Raw genomic sequence first — 23372 nt, 5'->3', positions numbered from 1 at the left:
TGGTCTATCCATACAATCGCTTACCAGACGTCGAATCCAGTCCATCGTTAATTCCATCCATATAATACACAACAGTCACTTACTTTAATCCCAACAAACAACAATCTTCAAGATGCGCGCCTTCGCTTTCGTCTCTGCCCTCGCGGCTGTCGCTTTCGCCCAGGACTCTTCCTCTGCCGCTGAGTCTTCTGCTGTCGCTTCCTCTGAGGCTGCCTCTGTAAGTCTTAACGCATCTTCAATGGCATTCCCCATCTAACAATGACCAGTCTTCTGTCGATCCTGCTCCTCAGACCTCCTACCTCGCGCAGACCAACTCTCTGGGCGTTGTAACTGGCGGACCGGCCGTTGCCACCTCGCAGCCCACTCAGCCTGCTGCTGACACCTCCATTCCTTCGCAGCCTGCGGTTGTGACCTCTCTTCCCGCCGGCGTCTCCATCCCCGCGCAAGCATCTGGCGTCCACACCGTTGTCATCCCCATCGGCAACAACAGCACCACCCAGGTCGTTGTCTCCGCCAACAACTCCACCACTGTCGTCCTCGTTCCTAGCACTGCCTCAGGTGCTGAGACCACCGGCACCGGCAAGGCGACTGGAAGCAAGGCAACTGGCTCTGATGCCACCGGCTCTGACGCTACCGGCTCAGATGCCACTGGCACCGGTGCCGAGTCAACCAGCACCCCCGGCGCTGCCGCCAACGTCCAGGTCGCTGCTGGCTTCCTCGGCGCTGGTCTCCTTGCTGCTTTCTTGTAAACAGTTTGAGCTTGGTTCTGTTCGTTCCGTTACGCTTCGCACGTCTTTCGACGAAAAATTCTTGTTGGGTAGCTACGTTGGGTAGCTGCTGTTCGATCCTTTAAGATACCTCTGGGTGTGCATTGCATGGCGCTTTGACCCTACATTTTATGTTTTTGATGCGGTAATATCGATTGGGGAATTGGTACTGGTGGTGTTATATAATAGTCGCCGTAAGGCGGAATGGAACTGAGTCGGATCATACGTGGTTGTCTTGATGCATTGTGGATGTGACGTTGAGATTGAAATGGGGAAGGCACGATGGTTCGCCTGAGTGACGCTCAACTATCACATCACATCACACCCTCTTGTCTATCCTTGTCCTACACAGGCGCTTCGGACAGGCCCAGCGCTTAGTTTTACATTCGGTCAGATCATCGGATAGATTGTGGTCCACGTCAGTCTGAGTGACCTCAGATCTTCTTGCGCACGTCGAAGCGACGACTAATACCCAAGCAGCATGCTCTTTTACCTCACAGGATCGTGTTACTGCTCAACATCATGAGTATCCACCTCCACACCAATGATGTTAGCTATCGATAAGAACCGATCGTACCTGACGATCATGGCGTAACCCCACCATCGCAGCTCCGAAACCATCGTCAATCACAGCAGTTGCCAGACTTGGACGCCCTCGTGCTTAATGGGAAGCACTTCATAAGACCGGCCTCACTAAACACCAACAATGTCCTACTCCCGCGATCCAAACATCCCCCACCTCACCCACCACGCCTCCATCCACTACAAACCTCACGCGACGCGCCTCCAGACACTCGACATCTGGCTGCCCTCACACCCCACCCCTTCGAACTCAAACCAGACCTCTTCCAAGCCCGGTACCTGGATAATCTACCTCCACGGCGGCGCCTGGCGCGACCCCACCCAAGACTCCTCTGCTCCGTCCCCACCCTCCGCGCCCTCGCCAACACTCACCCTTCCCTCCTCCATCCAGCCCACATCTCAGGCATCGCCTCCTAAACTACCGTCTCTCTCCCTACCCTCCCACGCCACAGACCCAAGCGCCCCAGACGATGCCTCCAGAAACGTCACGCACCCCGCGCACGTAGAAGACGTGCGTGATGCGCTGATATCTGATCGCCGAGTACGAAGTGCACAGCTGGATCGGCGTAGGGCATTCCTGCGGCGCAACCTTGTTATTGCAACTCCCCTCCTTTCCCAGACCGAGAAGATACAGGGTACACTTCGAGGACTCGTTCTTCTAGCGGGGATATACGACGTACCTCTCTTCCTGAGGTCGCATGCACCGCCCGAGTGTCCGGCGCACATTGCGAAGATCTACGCGGATATCGTTGCTGGTGCGTTTGGGGATGATGAGCAGGTTTATGGGGAGGTGTCGCCGGCGAGGGTTGGGGAGGGGATGCTGTGGGGAGGTATGTGGTGTTGGGGTATAGTCAGGAGGATGAGCTAGTTGAGCCGGCGCAGAGGAAGGTCATGCTTGAGCGGTATTTGAAGGAGGGATGGGTGCGGAGTGATCGGGAGGGAGGAGGGACGGAGGCGAAGAAGGTTGTCGAAGTGAGGGATCTGAAGATGGGACATGATGAGGTGTGGGAAGATGGGGGGCAGATAGCGGAGCTGATTGCTGAGGTGGTGGGGAAGGTGGGTGCGCGATGATAAAGGCATGAAGGAATACAAAGGGTCGTGTGAGGGGCGCCGGCGGATAGGCGAAGTTGATTGACGTGTCTCAGCATGGGTATAGAGGGACGAGTGGTTTGACATCTCATATTCTGCTATTAACATACGGATGTGGAGTTTTCCTGACAGAGAAGAGAACTCCAAACTGGAACAGAGGCTGACTTTTGAACCGTCCGACCTATCCAAACCCAATGCTCGCTATCGTACTGATACAGCGCGGTAATGTACACTATGCGTCCGTGGTTCCTTCTCCAAGATTTTACCATCTACTTGCTTTACCCACTCTATTTCTTGTTCAACCGCTGGTCCATGGCTGCGTTAATGGCATTCTGAACATGCCCGGTGCCATTTTCTACCTCTTCGAGCTGGGCCTCGAGTTCCGCAATCTTCCTGCCCGCAGCGGTGTCCTCACCTCCCTGGACCATCTTTGCCGCCACGCCCTTCGCATTCGAGTCGTTGACCTTGCCGTAGACTGCCATGGCACTAGCAATCATGCCACCGATGTCGCCAACGTTTCCAGGCACAATAACGCTGGTGCCTTCTTTGGCCAGGTTCGCAAAGGCATCAACGTACTTCTCCGCCACAGACAACGAAACGGCACCTTGGGCAGCATCCTTGCCTTGGGCGATCGACTGCGCAACGGCATCGATACCTCGAGCCGTGGCTTGTTGCTTCAGCAAAATAGCCTCGGCTTCACCGCTTGCCAAATTGATCTGCTCAGCCCGCAGAGCCTCGGAAGCCAAAATGACGGACTGTTTCTTTCCCTCTGCGATGTTGATAGCCGACTGCCTCTGACCTTCCGACTCGAGGATCTCGGCGCGCTTGGAGCGTTCCGCAGTCACTTGGCGGTGCATGGCTTCGACGACAGGCTCGGGCGCGTGGATGTCGCGGATCTCGTAGCGCAGGCAGGTGACGCCCCAGTCTTGGGCTGCCTCGTTTATGGCGGCGGTGATATTTGCGTTGAGGTTGGCGCGCTCCTTCAATACGTGGTCAAGGCTGAGTTGACCGATCTCGCTGCGCATGGTCGTTTGAGCGAGCTGTGAGATGGCGTATTCGGCGTCTTCTACGCCGTAACTGTCCACTAATCAGCTTCCATGCCCAAAAATCCGAGGGGAAGAGGTTCCCTACCTCGCCTTGTACGCATCAAAAACCCTGGTATACAACACACCATCCAGCTCCAACGTGACGTTGTCCGCTGTAATCGCGCTCTGACTCGGAATCTCAATCGCGTTCTCCTTCAAGCTCTTCACATATGCGATTCGGTCGATAATCGGAAGCAGCACGGCCAGACCAGGCTGCAGTATGCGGTGGAACTTGCCCATGCGCTCGACGATCCATGCTGTCTGCTGCGGCACAAACCGGATAATTGTGTTGGCGGGGAGGCTCCGCGAGGAAGAGAAATACGTGGGTGGCGAGTTCGCGGCGATGAAGGAAGAGAGAGGGTTTCCCGTGGCGTTTTGTGCGGCGGGCGAGTGCGTTTGAGTGAAGGTGCGGAGGGCGAGAGGAGCTGCTGTTCGTGGCAGTAGGGTCGTCCGTGTGGTTCGTATCAAGCCTGAAGCCGCGGAGGCAACCAGGCGGGTGCGCGACGCCATTGTGAGGTTTTGCCGTGGTGATGACTGCGGCACGAGGAGCTCGAAGCTCGAAGCTCGCGGTGGTCGGAGGACGGAGCGGCCGGGGTTGGTTACGTAATCGAAGGTACATCATCTATTTGCGGCTACCACTCATCTTCCCTCCCAGAGTGCTGCACCTTCTTCTTGATAGGTGCAATTGTTACTTGACGGAGACCAGAAGTCTGATTCCAATCGAAATGGACACGACACACCTGCTCGATGGGACGATTGGGTTGTTGAAATGCGAGGAGTAGGTTTCAGCTGCCGACACCAAACGCAATGCCTCAAGTTTTAACGAAATATATTAGAAATGAACTAACAAAAAGGTATCAAATGTCCTGAAAAATATTGAGAAACCTCTTTCAGACTCATGACTTCCTCTTTCCTTGGCCAATGCTTCCTACAAACCGGCTGTGATGCCCGGCCTAATCACCTCATACTTCTTCAATCCATCCCAAACCCGCCGCTGTACCACTTGGCCCTCCGGACTCCTCACAAAGGGCGAAGGCTCAGTAATTTTGAAATTACTAAAGTACTTCCCATGCCCTTCCGGTCCTTGACTTGCCGCATGACTGAGAGTTCGACCACCTTGCGCACTGGTACGCGCAAGAAGTGCCTTCATTATGACATACACAACCCTCACCACACCCGTAACGTCTCGGGCAAGCTCGCTGGACTGGTCAGTGTATGTAAGGTAAGAAGCTGAATGAGACTTACGAAGCACAGAACCCAGGACAGACGCTGTTGACTATGACGGGGCTGTTGGAACTGGACAGTCGATCCGCTATCTCTCGAGCAAGAAGAACATCCAACAACTTCGTCAAGTTATAGCGTTCCTGCAAGGCCAATACTCCACCATTATGCTCCGTATTCAGAGCCTCGAAGATCTTTCCTTCTGGTGCATCTTTCTCTGCAAAGCGCGCAGCGCCGTGCATCGCTGACGCGACCACCGTGACAATCGGCCGGGTATTGAACTTGTTGGCCGTGTCATTGAGTTTGGGCAGCAGTGCGAGTAGTAGCAGGAATGTGGATACAACATTCACAGTGAGAGTTGATTCGTCCTGCTCATAGACTTCCCACTTCGGTGCTGAAATGCCCGCATTCAACACCACGGCGTCCAGCCTTTGCAGTTCCTTTTCGGCACGGTCTGCGAAGTCAAGTACAGACTGGTAGGACGACTGGTCCAGCTGCCATACTTCGACGTTCTTGTTGCCAGTGCTGGTCTCGATGTCTCTTTTTGCAGCTTCACCCTTGGAAAGCGACCGCACGGCTAGGATAACTTTGGAGGCTCCATTTCGGGTAAAATCCCGTGCGGCTTCTAGACCGAGACCAACATTCGAGCCTGTCACAATGACAGTCTTTCCGGCGAAGGAGGTCGTCAATTGAGGAACGGGTGTGCGTAATTGAGCGATGAAGAATCCAGGGGTTCCCATTGTTGCGATTGAATCAAGAGATGATACACATTTCATGGCAATGGCTTGCCTTTTATTCATTTATTCTTTGTGCCATATTTTGCTGTGTTGCTGCCTCAACGATTGAGGTGTAGCAGTAGGGCCGAATGGCATCGAGGTCTTCGTGGACATTGGAAAGTCATTCCCTGTCCGCTCTTCGTCCGGCAGCGCTGCGCACCATTCTGTGGTAGAAGCTGTATCGACAAAACGAGCAGTGCGGAGCTCTCAGAAGCTATCAATTCTATGTTCCGTTGGTATCGAAACTCTGCGAAATGCTACGTCTATCTAGCGGATGTCTACAGTCCTGAGTACAATGTCGACAGCCATGGGTTCCACCAAAGCAGATGGTTAACAAGAGGATGGACTTTACAAGAACTGTTGGCCCCCCCTTGCGTCGAATTCTTCACCAAGGACTTCCAGTACATTGGGAGCCGCAACACTCTATCCGCCTCCATTATACAGGCCACCGGGATACCCGAAGAGGCTCTCCACGGGTGTCCTATGTACAAATTCACCGTGGCCCAGCGCCTCAAGTGGGCAAAGCATCGCTCTACAAAGCGGGAAGAGGATGCAGCTTACTCGCTCCTTGGTATATTCGACGTTTACATGCCGCCAATCTATGGGGAGGGTAGGGAACGAGCAATGTCTCGCCTGCTGTACGAGTCCGACCAGCATGAAAGGCGTCAACATGGGTATCTGTTCAAGTGGTTGAGACTGATGTTTCCGCGGGTATGACTGCTCCCCCCTCCTACTGTGAGTTTTATACACCGCGCTGACACAGGCAGGTCATGGTCAAATACAATGCCTACGAGTCATTTGTGTTCTGGATGGTGTTCGGATCCGTCTTGGGTGTGACAATCGCCTACCACGGCATAGCAGACTGGCTTACCGCCTACACTGCGAAGGGCGCCCGCTTCGCCGTTCGTGACATGAAGATCTACCCGGGGGTGGGTCTTCTTAGTGTAGCGGGTCTTAGCTACCTCTTTAGGTACCACTAATACACATTGTTTACTTTCCCACAGCTTCTGTGCTCGGCTCCGCCCTACCACTAGTAATACCCGCTTAGAGACTACCTACCTTTTCACCTTTTCACCTTTTAACCTCACAGCACTCCAAGTCCATCCTGGTCCTATCTTCCGTCCCCCTGCTATTCTTGCGAAGCAACACCTTAACGGGAATCAGTCTCTTAGGCTCCTCATAACGACGAGTTAATTTTTGGCGGGTCACAAACCAATTGCCTCAATGCGCCTCTGTTCAGCTCCGGCTCTCAGGTCTAAGCCCTCGCCAGCTTTCTACTGAAGATTATCTCATCCGCACGCGGTTAGACGCGTTGTAGCGGCACGGTAGATCTCAAAGGCTCGAGTAGCCCGGCATATTCCCATCGTTGGGGCTCGCGTCATCACATTGCTCGCGTTCGGCCCGATGAGGAATCTAATAGCATCTTTCCCTGTCATACTTTAGCCTACCACGTGGCTACCTACAGTAAGCTGGTCACGGGTGACGTCCTGGACCATTACAAACACCGCTTCAAGGCAGCGTATGCCTCCTAGTTTCAATGGGATCTAGGACAGCTAAATAGCGGTTGTGGCTCATCCGGCACTCCCGGAATTGTGTGATACTTTGCATACAGGTATATTACGATCTCCCAGCACGGACCGGGAGGAACAGATGCCGGGTAGTTACCAAGGTAACTATTCAGCAACTTTTTAAGGTTCTGCTAAAATGGCCTGCGGCATATACAACAAACTTGTGTTGGGCTCCCGCCCAGAGGTTGTCACTCGGTCAAGAACTCGGTCAAGAACTCGGTCAAGAACTCGGCCACTTTCTCGGAAATTGCTCCGACCCAAAGATGCATAAACATTCAGTCAGGAGCTGAATCTCTGAACCTATCGAATTGATTCGTATTCCTCTGGCACATTCGGCCTCTTGGTCCCTTCGACCGTTGCATACATCTGCATAAGCAAAAAGCTCGGGTCAACTTCTAATATTTCATATATATACACACGAACTGGGAACATCTCGAGGGTACTTGAGTCAATAGACGCTCCTCACTTATACCACCGCCAGTATGCATTCTCGAGCATTTCTTGCGTCACTATGTGTTGCATTTACTCTAGCTGCATCATTATCGACCAATGACTTCGGCAACTTCGAACCTCCAGATATCGTTGAACGAGACATTGCCATCATTGGCGGCGGCTCCGCAGGAACGTACTCGTCCATCAGCCTGAAGGATAAAGGCAAATCCATCATCGTAATCGAGAAAAAGAACCGCATTGGCGGTCATACAGAGACCTACATCGATCCCGCAACCGGCACCCCAATAGACATGGGTGTCGTAATTTTTCACAATCTTACAATCGTCCGCGACTACTTTGCGCGGTTCGACGTTCCTCTGATCACCTCTGGCTCGGATGTAGACCCAAACGCTGTCTCCGTCACCGGAACCTACGATCTCCGGACTAGCAAAGAGGTCAACATTACGAGCCCAAGCCAGACGAATGTAGGTGCAGCATTCGCCAAGTATGCTGAATTTTTGGCAAAATACCCACGCTTGAATGACGGCATGTTTCTGCCCGATCCAGTGCCTGAGGATCTCCTGATGCCTTTCGGCGACTTCGCGAAGAAGTACGGAATCGAAGACGCGGTTGCAACGATGTTTAATTACAACCCAGGCTTAGGCGACATTCTCACCGTACCGATGATCGAGAATCAAAGAGTATGGGGCCAAAGTTTGGTGCAGCAATTAGCTGGCGGATTCCTAACGACCAAACACCACAACAACAGCGAATTATACTCAAAAGCGCAAGCAGAACTACTCGCCGCCGAAAGCCTTCTACTGCAGTCCCACGTAATATGCTCCGAGCGCTCTGACGGAGGCGTCAAGTTAATCGTCCAAACCCCTGCAGGTCGGAAACTCATCAAGGCAAAGAAGCTCCTCATCACAATTCCTCCTCGGCTCGACTTCCTCGCCCCATTCAATCTAAGCGCCCATGAACGCAGTATATTCGGCAAACTGATCGACGCAGGATACTACACCAGTATCCTAAATAATACTGGCCTCCCAGACGATCTAAGCATCACCAATTACCGCTCAGACACCGCATATAACCTCCCACAGCTACCAGGCGTATACGGCATCGGCAGCACCCCCGTTCCCGGCCTCAAACTCGCATACTACGGCACCCCTCGCTCCAACTCTACCTACCCGCTATCGGACCAACAAGTGAAATCTGAAATTGTCAACGCGATCAAAACGCTTCAAAAGGCGAATCCGGAGACGTTCAGCGCGGAAGAGCCACAATTCGTGGAGTACAGCTCGCATACACCTTTTTATCTGCAGGCGAGGCCAGGAGATACAAAGGCGGGGTTCTATCGGGAGATGTATGCGTTGCAGGGGGAGAGGAATACGTTTTGGACGGGTGCGACGTGGAGGGCGCAGGATAGTAGTGATATATGGAGGTATACGGAGGAGGAGGTTTTGCCTGGGTTGGTGAAGGAATTGTGAGGTTGTGTGTGCTATGGGACATTGTTCTATTCGAATGATCATGGTGTGGGTGATAGGATTCTCCCCACATCGACATATCCCACTTTCGAACTGTTGCCGTACACATATAACACTTTGAGGCGAGATAGTCCTTGAAGAATTACACGCAGGGCTATTGAAACGTTTCGTCATGATTCTGGATAGTCTATCTAGGTATATGGGTCACAAGCTTCTTTACAACACCATCTGATAAAATTTACTCGTCGTCGCCGAAGAATACCTTGACCGGCAACCAAGCATCGCCGCAAACCTTGAACCTCTCAGGCAGCGAGCTAATAGTCTTCTGTTCCTCTTCATCCAGCTCCCAGCCGTCTAGCTCGAAGTTCGCCTGGATCCTAGAAGCAGTTACACTCTTGGGAATGACACTCGTTCCTCGCTGAAGACCCCACAGCAGCAATACCTGCTGCACCGTCTTCCCCTTCTTCTCAGCGATCTTCTTCAACTCATCGTTCTTGTACAGTGGAGAGTCGGTCGAGCCAAGGCAGGAGTACGCTGTGGCGTGGATGCCCTTCTCCTTGAGGTAGTCGAGGAGCTTGGGCGAGGGGTTGTTAGGGTGCAGCTCGACCTGGTTGACGGCGGGCGTGATCTTGAAGTCGGGAGACGCGAAGAGCTTCTCGAGATTCTTGATGGCGAAGTTGGAGACGCCGATGTTCTTCACGCGGCCGGACTCAGGCAGCTTTTGCATCTCGCGCCAGGTGTCGCGGAAGTCCCAGTCGGGGTAGTGCTTCTTCAGGTCGGCTGGGTCGGAAGATGAGGGCCAGTGCTATAAACATGTCAGTACAAGGTATTTGGAAAGATGAACAGGGCAAAATGTACCATGAGGTAGAGGTCAACATAGTCGAGACCCAAGCTCTTCAGCGAGCTCTCAATGCCCTCTTCCACGCGCTTGTGCCACGGGTTGTCGAGCTTAGTGGTGACCCAGATCTCCTCGCGCGGTACGCCGGAGTCCTTGATACCCTGGCCGACCTCGTGCTCGTTGCCATATGCAAGGGCAGTGTCGATATGTCTGTAACCCGCCTGAAGTGCAGCCTTCACAGCTTCGCGGACCTCATTGGGCTTGGATTGCCACGTTCCCAAACCAATCGCGGGGATCTTTGCTCCAGTGTTGAGCGTGAAAGTCTCCTTAGTCCAAGTCTTGGGTGCCATTCTGGAAAGTGTGCGAAGCATTCAACGAAGAGAAAAATATGAAGAATGGGTATCAAAGAGAAAATGCGTTGAGAGAGAATGGAGCGGGACACAAGGAGGGGCAGACTTTTAAACACCGTCACCGTCGCAATCACACAGTCGCATTCCCATTTCATCATAGGCCCCAAAACATCCCCATCGCACCCCACCACACGTATCTAGTCCGAATACATCAGCCACCGGAAGAACTGCTTTGGCCCGTCTTCCACGAATCAGAGCAGGATTTCGCCGCGGCTGTGGAGACCCTAGCCTCATCGCGTACCCCACCCGCTTAAACCACATCCCGCGTCTACCTCAACGCGCGAAAGCTAGATCTACAACCGCCACCTCGGCATTTTGACGCGGCTGAATTAGCAAACATGTCTAGCGGCTTCGTGTCTGGCGGTACGACTGACAAGCCGACCGAGCGCGACGAAGAATGGCGCGTGGCGCAGGCAGAGCTCGAGGCGAAGCGGCTCGAGAAGGAAGACCGCGACAAGCAGCATGACGGCAAGTCGCTGTACGAGGTGCTCCAGGCGAACAAAGGTGATACCCTCTCCTTTGGTCGAAGCGTAAAGAATCTGACTGACATGTTAGGTCGACCCTAAGCCGCCAAACAAGATGCCTTTGAAGAAGCCACGCGATTAAAGAACCAGTATCGCGCTCTCGATGACGACGAAGCCGAATTCCTCGACTCGGTGCTAGAAGCTACGCGGAAGAAGGAGGCGGAGGTGCAGAAGGATACACTAGAGCAGCTGGATGCGTTTCGCAAGCAGCGGGAGGAGGCGGAGAGGAAGGCGCTGGAAGCGGAGGAGCCCGAGGGCGTGGTGGAGGAGGAGGCGCATTGGGTCGCGCATGGGAGGAAGAGGAAGAAGGGGCCTGAGCTGCTGAAGGGCGTGAAGTTGAGGAAGACGAGCTCCGCGACGGAGGAGAAGAAAGATGTGGGGGGGAAGAGCAATGCCGGAGACACGAAGAAGGCTCCTCTACCGGGAGCACCCGCGTCGACGGCGGCTGCAACGAAATCGCCATCTGCTTCGTCCGCGCCGAAGCCATCCATACCGGTGTCACTAAGTCTGGGATACGCATCTTCAGACGAAGACGATTAATAGTCATTCCACGTCGCCGGGCCGCGTATTTCACATGTACACGAAGGATAGATGTCATAGCTACACGCACGGTGTGGGATATCGTGCATTTTGACGTATGGCTTGCGGACGTTGAAATGATATGTCTCCGTCACCGATGCCCACAAACGTACTCCCGGAGCAGCGATGCGTGATCAGACATAGCGGCTCTCCCAGTGTCGTGAAGAGATACGACTCCACGACCGCCTCGACGCCGATACACGCCGTTCCATGAACTTCATTCTGTGAATGTAGCGAGGTATTTCTAATGCTATTCCTTCCACTTCTACTTCTGCTTCATATTTCTGTTCCGTACCCGTCAGATTGCTTCTATCTTTCCCTTCAGCGTCTCCTGATCTGTAGTGAGGTATTCCTATGCCTATCCTTCTACTTCTGCTTCACATTCATTTCTTTACCCGTTGATTTGCTTCGATCACTCCTTTTGTGTGTCCTGGTCATTCGATCGTTTGTGGGACTGTGTCGCTACTTCCGTCCTGTGATGGCTGACAGCGGCCAAGCTTGGCGTCAGTGCAATAAGGTAGGAACGCGTCGACACGCCCACGGATGCGACTTCCTCGGGTGCTAGGCTGCGACTCCCGTCCTAATCGCCGGGATAGCGCTTTGTACTCCGACACCACGCATCGCGGCGGGCGAACGTCGATTTGAGTTCTGAGGCGCGAGAGAGGGACATTTTGAGAGGAATCATCAAGGTACGTGAGCAGCTCGTAGGTGCAGTCGACCCGGCTGCGAACGGAAGCTGTGAAGGTGACTGCGCGTTCTTCGAGTACTCTGACATCTTCGGCAGAACTGTTGCAAGCTCACTGCGGCTTTGTCGATGTTGACATTGCTCTGCGACTTTTAGGGGCTCCCTTCATCGAACGAAGGGAGATGCGGGCGTATACCTCTCACGCTATGTACATATCGCCATAATGTGGGACGGCGCAAGCATCACCCGACCCGCCTGGTGGGATCGATGCCTCTGACAGCAGATCAACGCTATCTTGTCCACTTCACCCTTGCAATCAGGTATGTCTTTCCACGGTCACCGCTGTATCTCACTTTCCCACTGTGTGGCTAACGCTATCTTGTCCACTTCACCCTTGCAATCAGGTATGTCTTTCCACGGTCACCGCTGTATCTCACTTTCCCACTGTGTGGCTCTGTCCAGGCGTGAAGCCGGAACGGGCGGCATCGCAGCAAACGCCAGGCTCTTACTTTGCCTCGCCACAGTAGCTGTTCCTCCTATAATATAAAGGAACCCCGCCTTCGAAGACCTGTCACTTCTATCCTCCACTCTCGTCCCGACTATCTCGTTGACGAACCTCTCACGAACATGTCACACTTCCCCTGCCGCCTAGCAGAGTGAATTGAATTCTCAGAATCGTGGACTTAACCGATCCAAGCATTCAACCGTGCGTTGTGCATGTGAGGAAGCCACCATGGCGACAATCGAATATTGTCTTCGACATATGGTTTTGCCACCGAAGCTACCCCAAGAAGATGATGTCACAACTGCAAGTGAGCAATCGCTTCTTCAAGTGACAGTTGCAGCTCTGCAAGATCTACGAAATACGCTTAGTACCACGGAGCCGGTCCACGCCCAGAAGTTTGATCCCGTCATCACAATCGTTGAAAACCTTCTTCACAGTCGCAATGATGAAGGGTACATTGCAGAGACTGAGTTGATCAAGTCCTTACACAAGCTGGCCGCCACTAACAGCCCAGAAACCCTTCCACTGCATGTGAAGGCACAAAATGCCGGCATCCTCGTCAGAAGACTTGGGGACGATGTCGTCTTTGAAGTTTTCGAGCTGTCTCCCCAGGATGAACAAGTTACTACTACCAAAGGCCGATTGGTACGATCTTTTCCAAGCTACGCCTGCCGAATTCATCTAAAAGCCTTCATCGAAGAGGGCTTGGTGGAAGCTCTAGCTCATCATATCGCGAAATTGAGTTATCACGAAGTTTCAGAATTCCGTTTTGGCATCGCAAAGGAGAAAGACAACACCGGGCCACCAAACACGGCTCACCCAGGCTTAGTGACAGAATACCTCGTCAGTGTCTTGGCCGCTCTTGGAAAGTCTGCAAATGTGATTACCATCACGAAAAGTACGCGAGAGGAAGTTATATACTCCTCCACCGGATCACCATGGCGTCGATCTCCGTTGTGGCTACTTGTTCGTGTCGCCATGCAGCTCGAGTTTTTCCGATCTTCTGGCTCAGGCACGATTGCACTTGGCCTTTACAAGGCTGCCATACTCAATGTACTGGCCAGAGTCCTCAAGGAAGCCGAACACGAAGGGCTCGACCCTGACTTGCTGTATGTGACCTCCGCAAAGCTGTCCCGTCGCCTTCGGAAGCTGAAGTTCTTGTGGCAAGATGATGAGGACCTCTACCACGTGTGCGCGAATCCAGTCCGAACCAATTTGATTGAGGTTCATCAGAAGATGGCGGCCTTATGGAATGCCATCATGGACAGTAGCGACTTCCATGTCGATATTGATGACTTCCCGAAAGTCCTTCAGACGCTGCAGCCCGCAAACGATGTTACCATGAGTTTCAAATCACTTGAGCTGTTTTTGCGCCATATTTCCTCTCGAAAATCGAAATCTGATGCATCAGAATTTCAACCCTCGCTAGAATTAGCGGATTTCGATGACGTTGGGCTCGAGTTCGCTTTCGATGCTACCAGCGAATATCGATACTTCCAGTTATTCATGGTTGAGTTGTGGGTGGAGAAGCATCTTCCGTCTTGGTTAGAGACCCACAAGACGAAGAAGACTTGCGAACGCCTAGCTAGGCTCGTCCAGGAGTATCATCGCGCGGCATACAATGTGTACTCCGAGTCGAAGTCTCCGAGCGGCTTGTCGGTGATGCATATCACAATAGCTGAGCTCTGGAAAGCTTGTGATATGTGTGCATGTGCGATATACCCTTTACTTCTGTCATACAGTCCGGAGGTCGATCTCACCCCACTTCAGTCCCTATCGCTACCTCTCAGAAGTCAAATGAAACGTTTGCAGGAACTCGAGCGGTACGTTGAGGCTCGTGAGAAGGGGGTGGATGCAAGCCTTCCCTCCATGTTTCGCCACTTTGGTCATGAGCAGTCATTCGCTGTGAAGTTTTTCGACAAGTCCACGTCCCTACAAGAGCTACGAGTACGAATTGACAAAGAGGCGAAGACTAGGAAAGAGAAGAAACTTGACGAGTACGAACGCAAGAAGAAGAAACACGAAGATATCATGATAGATGTTCATAAGATGAACTGCGAAAACCACGATGAAGGCCCGGTTGACCGCGGCCATGGACGCAAGCGCAAGATGGAAGATAATTTCGAAAATTGCGAGAAGTGTCAATTGCGCCTTGAGGCGGGAAAGATCAAGATTAGCATTCACGAAAGCCCTCTGAGCTCCAGAGAACCTCTTGCGAAGGCAACAGTATTTGAGCTTGCGAAACCGGAACCGTTGAGATTCTGGATGGATTTGACGTTCTTTTTTATGAAGAACGTGTTGCTCTTTACCTACGACATTGATGTTCCAGCAACTGCGCCCTATTCACTCGACAGCTATGTTGGCATCCCTGCGACTTTTCGAAAGATTTCTCAAGACCAGCGCGTCAAGATTTGTTCTAGCCGACAATCCGCTCATGGGAAGCAGCGGCATATCCGGCCTAACGTAGCTTACTTGACACCCGAAGATGTCTGTGTTCAGAATGAACTCGATTACCGATATTATGAAATGTCCGACAAAGACGCAGACCAAGATGCCGATGGCGATAAAGACTCCGACCAAGATCCTGACAAAAATACCAAAAAGGTTCGCGTCAAAAAGTTCCTCATGAAGAAGCTAAGGATGACGGACGAAGTTCAGAAGAAATGCACATACCAGGTTCCTCGCAGATCATCACAGCTGCAACAGTATCTCACTCTTACCTCACCACCCGTAAAGCCCAATTCCGTTGCGGCTTCTGTTTCCAAATGCCCCCTACATCTAACTTTTGACGAGTACAAAGCCCTCAGTCTCCTTCCAGTTGGACACAAAATCCAATACGTCAATATTCTGACACAGCTTCGTTCACCAACGCTGGATTTCGCGAAGGCCGAGGCGCATTGCATTCTTCAGCAGACTCTTCATATTGCGGGTCCACCAGAAGCAGCCCGGGCGATTGGGCGTGAGATCCATTGCATCCTGCACGATGACACATTTGCTCAAGCCTTGATGAAAGAACTCGATGCTACTCTGAGAAGGACCCAGTCAAATTGGGAATCATGGAGAGTACTAGCTGTGTGTATACTTCTGGCTCGCAGAGTTCTCACTTTCACCGAGTCGCTCGACATTCGGTCCTGGTGCTTAGACTACCTGACACAATCTCGAGAGGTTGGCCTAGGTTGGATTGATGGTCTGGAGCAGAGACTACGTACTACCATAGACGACCGGCGACAAGTTGACTTATTGTCTAGGCAGACGGACATTGCGCTCCTATGCATTAGCACGTTTGATGTGGATGAAATATGTCTCAACGACACTCTTCGGCCTCCTGGAGCGTTTACCGACATCATCCGGTTGTCTTTGATTGTGCGCAAGAACAAGGATACTGTACGCACAAACAATCACACCGTGTGCACGAAAGAAGATGCTGTGATATCTAATTATGAGGATTTACATCTGACCGCGCTCCAGTCTTGGAGGAGCATTCTGTTTCGCACATCGCCGTTACTGCGAGCCGGCATCGCTTCTGGAAAATACCAAACTGATATGAACACGGCTATCGGCTTTGTTCCTTCTGCTGCTTGGAAAATTCTTCCCGAACCAAAGCACCACTGGGCACACACCAGAAGCGGATCTGCTGATGTTTACTTTAACTTCCTCACAGCCGATTTGATAATGGACGGATTACCGTTAGCCCGTCTTCCGTCACAATACACCGAACAGGAAACCTATCAAACGCTCTTCAAAGGGATGCCCATTGAAGTCGTCCCCACAAGCGAACCGGGCATGTCATTTTCCTCTAAGGACTCTAAGGAAGAATTCTCTGGCTATCAACTGAGTTTCGGAATGGAAGAAAACGGACGGGACATGCTTGTCGTTGCTTCTCGAGATGACGAGGAATTCGATTTAGTACCACGGAGCGTCTTCGAAGGAATACTACCACAAGCTTTTGTCGATGAATATGTCCACTGGTACAATCGCAAAACAGATAAGATTGAGTTTAGACCTCTGGAAACCCCGTGGACCTCTTGCGAACACTCGTGGCAGCTCACAGGATCCGGGTTTGATTGGCAGCTTGAGAATTCGACTTCGGTACTTGTAAATCCCAAAAGTGAGACTGGTACTGTCGTCTCGAAAATCTTAGCGCCGTTGGAGCATAAGATGCACATTCACACTTGGGTAGATGTGATGTCCTCTCGGGTCTCAATTGGACTCAACAGATCACAACTTGACTTTTACTTCCATCCGCATGGATCAAAGATCCACTCCTGTCAGTACCCCGGTATGGTCATCGACCCCGATCAGCGAATAGGGACTTTGGTAGGCTTAGTGAGCAAACTAGTCTTACAGAAAGAGTGCGAGCCCAATCACCGAACGATCTTGATACCGGAGGGCACAGTCAGCTACTGCAGGAAACGAGACCACAATCAAGTTTCCATCGAAGTATCTCCGAATTCAAAAATAACGACGAAGATACACGAGTACCATTTCGACCCGATACTTGCGCGCCTGCAAGACAATGGGACACTGCAAAGTAAACTTCTGCTGTGCTATCTGCACGCCCTTACATCTCACTGCATTGTGGACCGCGCAACTGGCTTCACGGGTACGGAAGCCGCCTTGCTGATCTTACGCTCAGCTGCAGTGTCTTCCTTCGGAATATTCGAACCAGAGCACATAGAGCTTCTCGAAAGCATCGCCAAACTGACGCCGAGTCGGAAGCCCACCCCAACGTCGACACGAGCTATGCAACAACTCCACTGGGACGAGCAACTGTCTTTTCTTTCTCAGCATTCGGACTTCAGAGTCCAAGTCGAGTATCTTCTCTGTCAGTCACAGCAATATTCACTGTTTCATCCGCACGAGGATGATGCGAAACTACCCAAGCTCAATCTGGTTGATCAAGATCTGCTCGAAAGGGGCCAGATACGTTCGGCAATGTTCCTCGTCGATGGGTTTGGAGCTGAGAAGTACACACGAAACTATGACAGGATATATGCTGGAAGGGATGTCCACCTTGACCCAGACCGAAGCCAGCGCGCCGCCATCATCACTACTATGGTACTACGCAAACAAGTAGCTCTGGTCCGCAAGATCGAGAGTCTGCAACTTTCCCTCCACACCAAGCACCTTAAAAATGCCTCGGTGCAGGGCTACGTTCCACTAGAGCCAACAAGCCTTAATTTTGTCGCCGAATGGCTCGAGGAGCCTAGTAGCTATCTCCCTCGGCTTTGGTGCTCTTTGCACTCCGCGCTATCAGATACTTCTGGTCCTTTCAACAAGTTTGTCGTCGCAATCTTTTTATCGACCGTAGCTTTCGCTAAAGGTGCCGATATGGATGTGGTTCAGACCCTGGCAGCGTTTTACAAAGAGCCGAAGATGATGTCTATCACCATACCCCAGATCTCCGAGATCAACCTGAGTAAAGGGCATGGTCCTAAAGTATCCGATATTGAAAGAATCGTCCATGGCAACAGGAGGCCCTTCGAACAGTGTCCAGAATACGATCTACCACAGCAGCCTGAGGAATCCGTGTTAGCTTGGCGAGCTAGGAGGAACAAGCAATTCTCTAAAACCCAGCAGGATGCGATAAATTCTTTCTCGCTCGATTCATGGCCAGTGGCCTTGTGAGTCCCCAAAAAAGCCAAACACGCAGGATGCGGGTACATACATCAACATCAAGGCCGCCATGACAGAGCTTCGCGTCCAATGCAAGATCTGGTTCGAGAATCGTCTATTCTGTGACTACACGCAAAGGATCACGAATGCTGTGGAATCTATGGATGTTGCAGGCCTACCTACACTATGCATTCAGTCAATCATCCCTTCGTCTAAGACCGTCGAGAGTGACTCGAGTTGGTCTTTTAGCATCAGAGATATTTTCGCTTTGAAGCCACCATCTCCAGCACGGAATTCGTGTAAGTACGTTACGTTCATTCACCGTGTTAAGGCCAATAGAAAAATAGCACGCGCACAAACCACGCTATCCTGGCCAAAGCCGCCGAAGCTCAGCATTCCGACGGTTAATACCAAGCGCAGCGGATCCTTGCCAGATGACGGTCTGAGTCAGCTCTGTGACAGTCTGGATGAGGCAGCAAAATCCGAGCCAGAAAGGCAATATGTTACCGATCTCCGCGACAGTCGCGATGCTCTCGAGGCCGGGCAAGAACAGGTTGAGATTGTGATGAGCGAATTGAACAATGATCTGGGAACCATCTTGCAAAAGCATCACGACGATTGCAAACATCATCTTCAAGAGGTACAGTCGGTACTTGAGAATGTCGTCAAGACCAGCGATGATGTCGGCTGGTTCATCGGTCATCGGCCCCGGGTCCCTCCCACATTTTGGGTGGGCCAACTCAAGAAAGATTGTCATGACAAGCTTTCCCGAGACTGGAAGAGGGCCATCATTGACACTGGGCTTGCAGTGACGGAGCTCCATCGAGCTCGCAGACTCGTGCAGGTTTTCCTTCAAGATCCGACGGAACTCGCTCGAGAGCTATTTCAGAAAGGCCACACAAACTGGAGTCCAGCTAAATTCCCCGAGACTTTGCTCATGGAGATTGAGGGCGGCTTCATGGTACGAACAGTACAAGAAGACATTGCTAAGCAAATGAGAGAATGTCTGCAAGGCCAGAACTCAGTACTACAGCTCAATTGTGGCGAGGGGAAATCCTCCGTCATTCTCCCAATGGTTGCGGCTGCAATGGCGGACAAAAAAAGGTAAGCCGAGACACCGTCAATAGGCTTCGTAGAATACATTACTAATAACGCATGAAATAGCAACCTGGTTCGAGTTATCGTGGGGAAGCCACAATCAAAGCAGATGGCTCATATGCTCAGAAGTAAGCTCGGCGGTCTTCTCAATAGGCGTATCGCCTATATGCCGTTTACCAGGGCGCTCAAACTTACCGCTTCCAACGTGAATGACATCACCAAGATATACAGTGACTGTATGCAAGAGGGAGGTATTCTCGTTGTACAGTCGGAGCACATCCTGTCCTTGAGACTGATGTGTATTGAGAGCCTAGTCAGTGGACACAGCGACCTTTCCCTACCCCTTCTGGAACTCCAAGAATTCTTCGACGGCACCTCTCGCGACATTGTCGACGAAAGTGACGAACAATTTAGTGTGAAGTTCGAAGTGTGCTACACCATGGGCAAACAACACCCGATTGAATTGAGTCCAGAACGCTGGAGATTCGCACAATCTATGCTGTCTATGATAAAGAGCTTGGCACCTCGGATCAGGAAGAAGCTAGGGGATTCTCTTGAACTTCTTGAAATGGGAAAAGGAAGGTTTCCTCGCGTGCGCCTTCTCAAGGCAGATGCAGAGGATATGTTGTTGGACCTACTGGCGCAAAATGTCTGCAGGACACAGCGCCCACCTCTCTCAATAGCACGATTGCCGCCGACGCTAAGAGAAGCGGTGTATCACTACATCAGAGATGCAGAGCCATCTGCTGAGCGAGTCAAAATGGTTGAAGAAAGTGACTTCTTCAGCGAATCTGTCAGAGGCCCACTGCTCCTCATCCGAGGATTAATCGCTGGGGGTATTGTACGCTTTGCTTTAGGATCTAAGCGGTGGCGGGTCAATTACGGCATAGATCTCCACCAACCACCAAGGACAAAGCTTGCGATACCGTACCAGTCAAAAGACAACCCTTCTCAACATTCAGAATTTAGTCATCCGGACGTCGTTATCATTCTGACGACTCTCTCCTATTACTATGGGGGCCTTGACGAAGAAGATCTTTTCAACGCCTTCGCGCATCTTTTGCGATCAGATCAGAGCGAGGAAGAGTACGCGAATTGGGTTTCAAACCAAGATGAATTGCCGGAACGGTTTCACAACTTAAATGATATCAATATTGAAGATCGGCATCAATGTGAGACAGAAATCTTTCCTTATCTCAGATACTCAAAAGCAGCAATCGACTATTACCTGGGGCATATTGTGTTTCCCAAGGAAGCAAGGCAGTTTTCCCGCAAACTCTCTGCTTCAGGGTGGGATACCGCCGCAGTCAAGACGAACCCTACCACTGGGTTCAGCGGCACGAACGATGCTCGGGACCTGCTTCCATTGACTGTTCAACAATTAGACCTGGAGCCGCAGAAGCATACAAATGCTATGGTCCTGCTTCAGCACATTCTCGAGCCTGACGGCTCCCAACCGCAAAACTCAGTCCAATTGGTTCCACGGAAGGATACCACCACAAGCGACCATTCAGATGGGGAAACCCTACTCACGCTGGTGAACTCAATGAGCGAACCGGTTCGAGTGTTACTGGACGTTGGGGCACAAATTCTCGATTTGAGCAACCAACAGGTCGCTCGTACTTGGCTAGCTATGTCACACGTCGATACGGTAAAGGCTGCAGTTTTCTTTGGTAACGACGAAGAGCTTCTTGTTGTCGACCGACGTGGTAGAGTGGAAACTCTCCAGACATCTCCCCACCTGAAACGATTGGACGAATGTCATGTGTTCTTTGACGAGGCACATACACGAGGAATTGACATGTGCCTACCCAAGCACTATCGAGCAGCAGTAACTCTTGGGGCGAATCTTACCAAGGACCGACTCGTTCAAGCTTGCCTAAGAATGCGCAAACTGGGAAAAGGTCAATCGGTTGTTTTCCTTATCCCTGAAGAGATTCGGACCAAGATACTCGATTGCACATCTAAATCAGTGGATGACGAAATTACCATCTCCGATGTCCTCGCGTGGACGATAAAAGAGACATGGGGTGACCTGAGCCGCAGTATACCGTTGTGGGCCAGCCAGGGCCGTCGGTTTGAGACGCACAAGCATCTGCTGCGCGGTACTGTTACCACGAGAGAGCATGCAGAACAGTTTCTTGAAGAGGAAGCTCAGACTTTGGAGCAACGGTATCGGCCCCGTTCAATTACAACGGATCTGGGTTCTCTGGGGTGGGATATGACAAACGAGAATGTCCGAGAGATTCTTGTTCGTTGCAATGCCTATGGGACTATGAGTTTGAATCCAGCTACGCTTGAAGAGGAACAAGAACGAGAGCTTGCGCCGGAAATCGAGGAAGAGCGCCAAGTTGATCGCCCTGCCCCAATGTGTACCCAAGAGCACACGCCGGACAAGGACTTGGCTACGCTCGTCGAGAGCGGTACATTCGTTACAGGTTCTAGGACGTTCATGCCGGCATTTAGAGCGCTAGCAGACACAAGCGCGGCCAAAATCATCGACCTTGGCCAATTTCCTACCGATCTGATGGTCACTCAAGGCTACATTCGTACCGTCAAGCCTCCCCCAGGGCTTTCCTCTGCTTCGCTTGTTTCTGATTATTACCACCTACCGGTCCAGTATATTTTGTCGGTCGTGAAGCTCAGGTCGTCCTCCAGATCTCAGAACCTAGCGAACCTGAGGAAAGTAAATGCATTGGTCATCATCAGTGCTTTCGAGGCCGATGATTTATTCGATCGAATTCGCAACTCAGTACATGTCACACTGCATACTTACGCGCCTCGGATCAACCGGACTTACCAGCCTCTCGATTCCCTGGATCTATACACTATTGGTCGTCCTTTCAATCCGGAATTACCCAGAAGTCTGATCGCTCAACTCAATCTCTTTGCTGGACAGCTGTACTTCCGATCCTACGACGAGTACGTAGAGATGTGCGGTTTCCTGGGGCTCGCATCTACTGCTACTGCTGAGGGGCAAGCCGTTCAGACGGATGGTTTCATATTGCCGCCTGTTGGGGCATGGAAGTTTCGTGAGAGTCCGGTTAGGTTCTTGAAGGACCTCATTGTGAAGGTTCGGAGGGAAGGTGAGGCGATCGACAAGACGCATCTGGGGAGGATGTTGGAGGGAGAGGTCCTGGAGAGGAGTGACTTTGAGTAAAGCACTGATTTTAGCTTTTGTGGACAAAGCTGCACGGGTTCGACGTGGACTGCAAACTTTGGAAGAAAACCTGCTCCTACCGTCGGTAGGTATGGTGGGCACTGTACGAGATTTGGGGGCGATATTACGGCATCTACATTGGGAAGGGACCGGATGTGGAAGCTCCATGAAATATTTGGCATCATGATAGCTACAAGTATGGACTTTCAAGATTCGCGATTGCATTATTGATTGACGCGTGTGACAAGATGTTCTAGCGGCTGCCAAAGCCACGCGCCAAGTGGCTCGTGCGCACCCTGTCAGCTGCACCTGCCTGCGCGCTTATTTTAGGGCCTCCTGGGACAACAACTCATGGATCCTGACCGCATCTGCCTACTCAGCCGTCACCTCTGCACGCCATTATCTGTCATTTCGCCTATCATTCTTTGACAGTTGATATGTTTTGGATCCGCACACTGTGCCTCTGCTCTCGTTGATCGTTTCCCGCGCCGAAAAAGCCGCGCTCCCCAAGGCTTGCACGGCTCGCTGCGCGCAGTGAATCAACCTCTGGAACCTGGCCACATGGAGGCTGTCTGCGACTCTATTTCTGCCTGGAGCTGCACCCGGGCCCATTCTGAGCCTTCTACAAGAACTGCTGGCCAAATGAGCGAGGAGACTTCAACCTCTGATCCGCACACCGCTTTGTGGGCCGGGAATACGCTAAAAAGTCGACACCGCTGAACCGCGCGTTGCGTATAGAACATTCTTTATTGACGTTACAAACTCACCTTTGATGCGCGGTACATCCGTACCGATCACGCGACCTGGCACTCACGTTGTTGTCACGAGCTGCGCGCCGGCCGGACTTAATTGGATAGAGGTCGACTAGGCGCGAATTTACCCCGGTTCCAGCACGACAAAGTAAACACCCTGTATCGTCGCAGCAGTTTTTGCGAACCAAAGCGAGCACT

At 51.8% G+C, this 23372-nt stretch overlaps 8 protein-coding genes across 8 annotated transcripts; 5 read left to right on the top strand and 3 right to left on the bottom strand.

Moving 5' to 3' along the window:
* Nucleotides 1–112: 112 nt before the first annotated feature.
* N0V89_006363 (uncharacterized protein) lies at nt 113–749 on the top strand (the record flags this gene model as incomplete). Its single annotated transcript, XM_056215133.1, has 2 exons — nt 113–217; nt 267–749. The coding sequence occupies 2 exons, from the start codon at nt 113–115 to the stop codon at nt 747–749; spliced, it is 588 nt and encodes a 195-aa protein (XP_056072400.1).
* A 1976-nt stretch (nt 750–2725) lies between these two features.
* SLP2 (Synaptotagmin-like protein 2) lies at nt 2726–4033 on the bottom strand (the record flags this gene model as incomplete). Its single annotated transcript, XM_056215132.1, has 2 exons — nt 2726–3515; nt 3570–4033. 2 exons carry the CDS (start codon nt 4031–4033, stop codon nt 2726–2728), a joined length of 1254 nt encoding a protein of 417 aa, XP_056072399.1.
* Nucleotides 4034–4451: 418 nt separating this feature from the next.
* Nucleotides 4452–5484, bottom strand: N0V89_006361 (uncharacterized protein; the record flags this gene model as incomplete). The annotated part of the gene is made up of 2 exons (XM_056215131.1): nt 4452–4722; nt 4769–5484. 2 exons carry the CDS (start codon nt 5482–5484, stop codon nt 4452–4454), a joined length of 987 nt encoding a protein of 328 aa, XP_056072398.1.
* Nucleotides 5485–5745: 261 nt separating this feature from the next.
* N0V89_006360 (uncharacterized protein) lies at nt 5746–6500 on the top strand (the record flags this gene model as incomplete). The annotated part of the gene is made up of 2 exons (XM_056215130.1): nt 5746–6231; nt 6288–6500. 2 exons carry the CDS (start codon nt 5746–5748, stop codon nt 6498–6500), a joined length of 699 nt encoding a protein of 232 aa, XP_056072397.1.
* A 1070-nt stretch (nt 6501–7570) lies between these two features.
* Nucleotides 7571–9010, top strand: N0V89_006359 (uncharacterized protein; the record flags this gene model as incomplete). The annotated part of the gene is made up of 1 exon (XM_056215129.1): nt 7571–9010. One exon carries the CDS (start codon nt 7571–7573, stop codon nt 9008–9010), a length of 1440 nt encoding a protein of 479 aa, XP_056072396.1.
* A 235-nt stretch (nt 9011–9245) lies between these two features.
* On the bottom strand, nt 9246–10195 carry N0V89_006358 (uncharacterized protein; the record flags this gene model as incomplete). Its single annotated transcript, XM_056215128.1, has 2 exons — nt 9246–9812; nt 9866–10195. 2 exons carry the CDS (start codon nt 10193–10195, stop codon nt 9246–9248), a joined length of 897 nt encoding a protein of 298 aa, XP_056072395.1.
* A 398-nt stretch (nt 10196–10593) lies between these two features.
* On the top strand, nt 10594–11319 carry N0V89_006357 (uncharacterized protein; the record flags this gene model as incomplete). The annotated part of the gene is made up of 2 exons (XM_056215127.1): nt 10594–10759; nt 10823–11319. The coding sequence occupies 2 exons, from the start codon at nt 10594–10596 to the stop codon at nt 11317–11319; spliced, it is 663 nt and encodes a 220-aa protein (XP_056072394.1).
* A 1457-nt stretch (nt 11320–12776) lies between these two features.
* N0V89_006356 (uncharacterized protein) lies at nt 12777–22422 on the top strand (the record flags this gene model as incomplete). The annotated part of the gene is made up of 3 exons (XM_056215126.1): nt 12777–18164; nt 18202–19268; nt 19329–22422. 3 exons carry the CDS (start codon nt 12777–12779, stop codon nt 22420–22422), a joined length of 9549 nt encoding a protein of 3182 aa, XP_056072393.1.
* Between the last annotated feature and the right edge of the window lie 950 nt (nt 22423–23372).

Source organism: Didymosphaeria variabile, assembly GCF_027946475.1.
Source record: "Didymosphaeria variabile strain IMI 356815 chromosome Unknown scaffold_4, whole genome shotgun sequence".
Classification (NCBI taxonomy): Eukaryota; Fungi; Ascomycota; class Dothideomycetes; order Pleosporales; family Didymosphaeriaceae; genus Didymosphaeria; species Didymosphaeria variabile.
The sequence above is the reverse complement of the archived record's forward strand: the minus strand, read 5'-3'. Positions and strand labels throughout refer to the sequence as shown.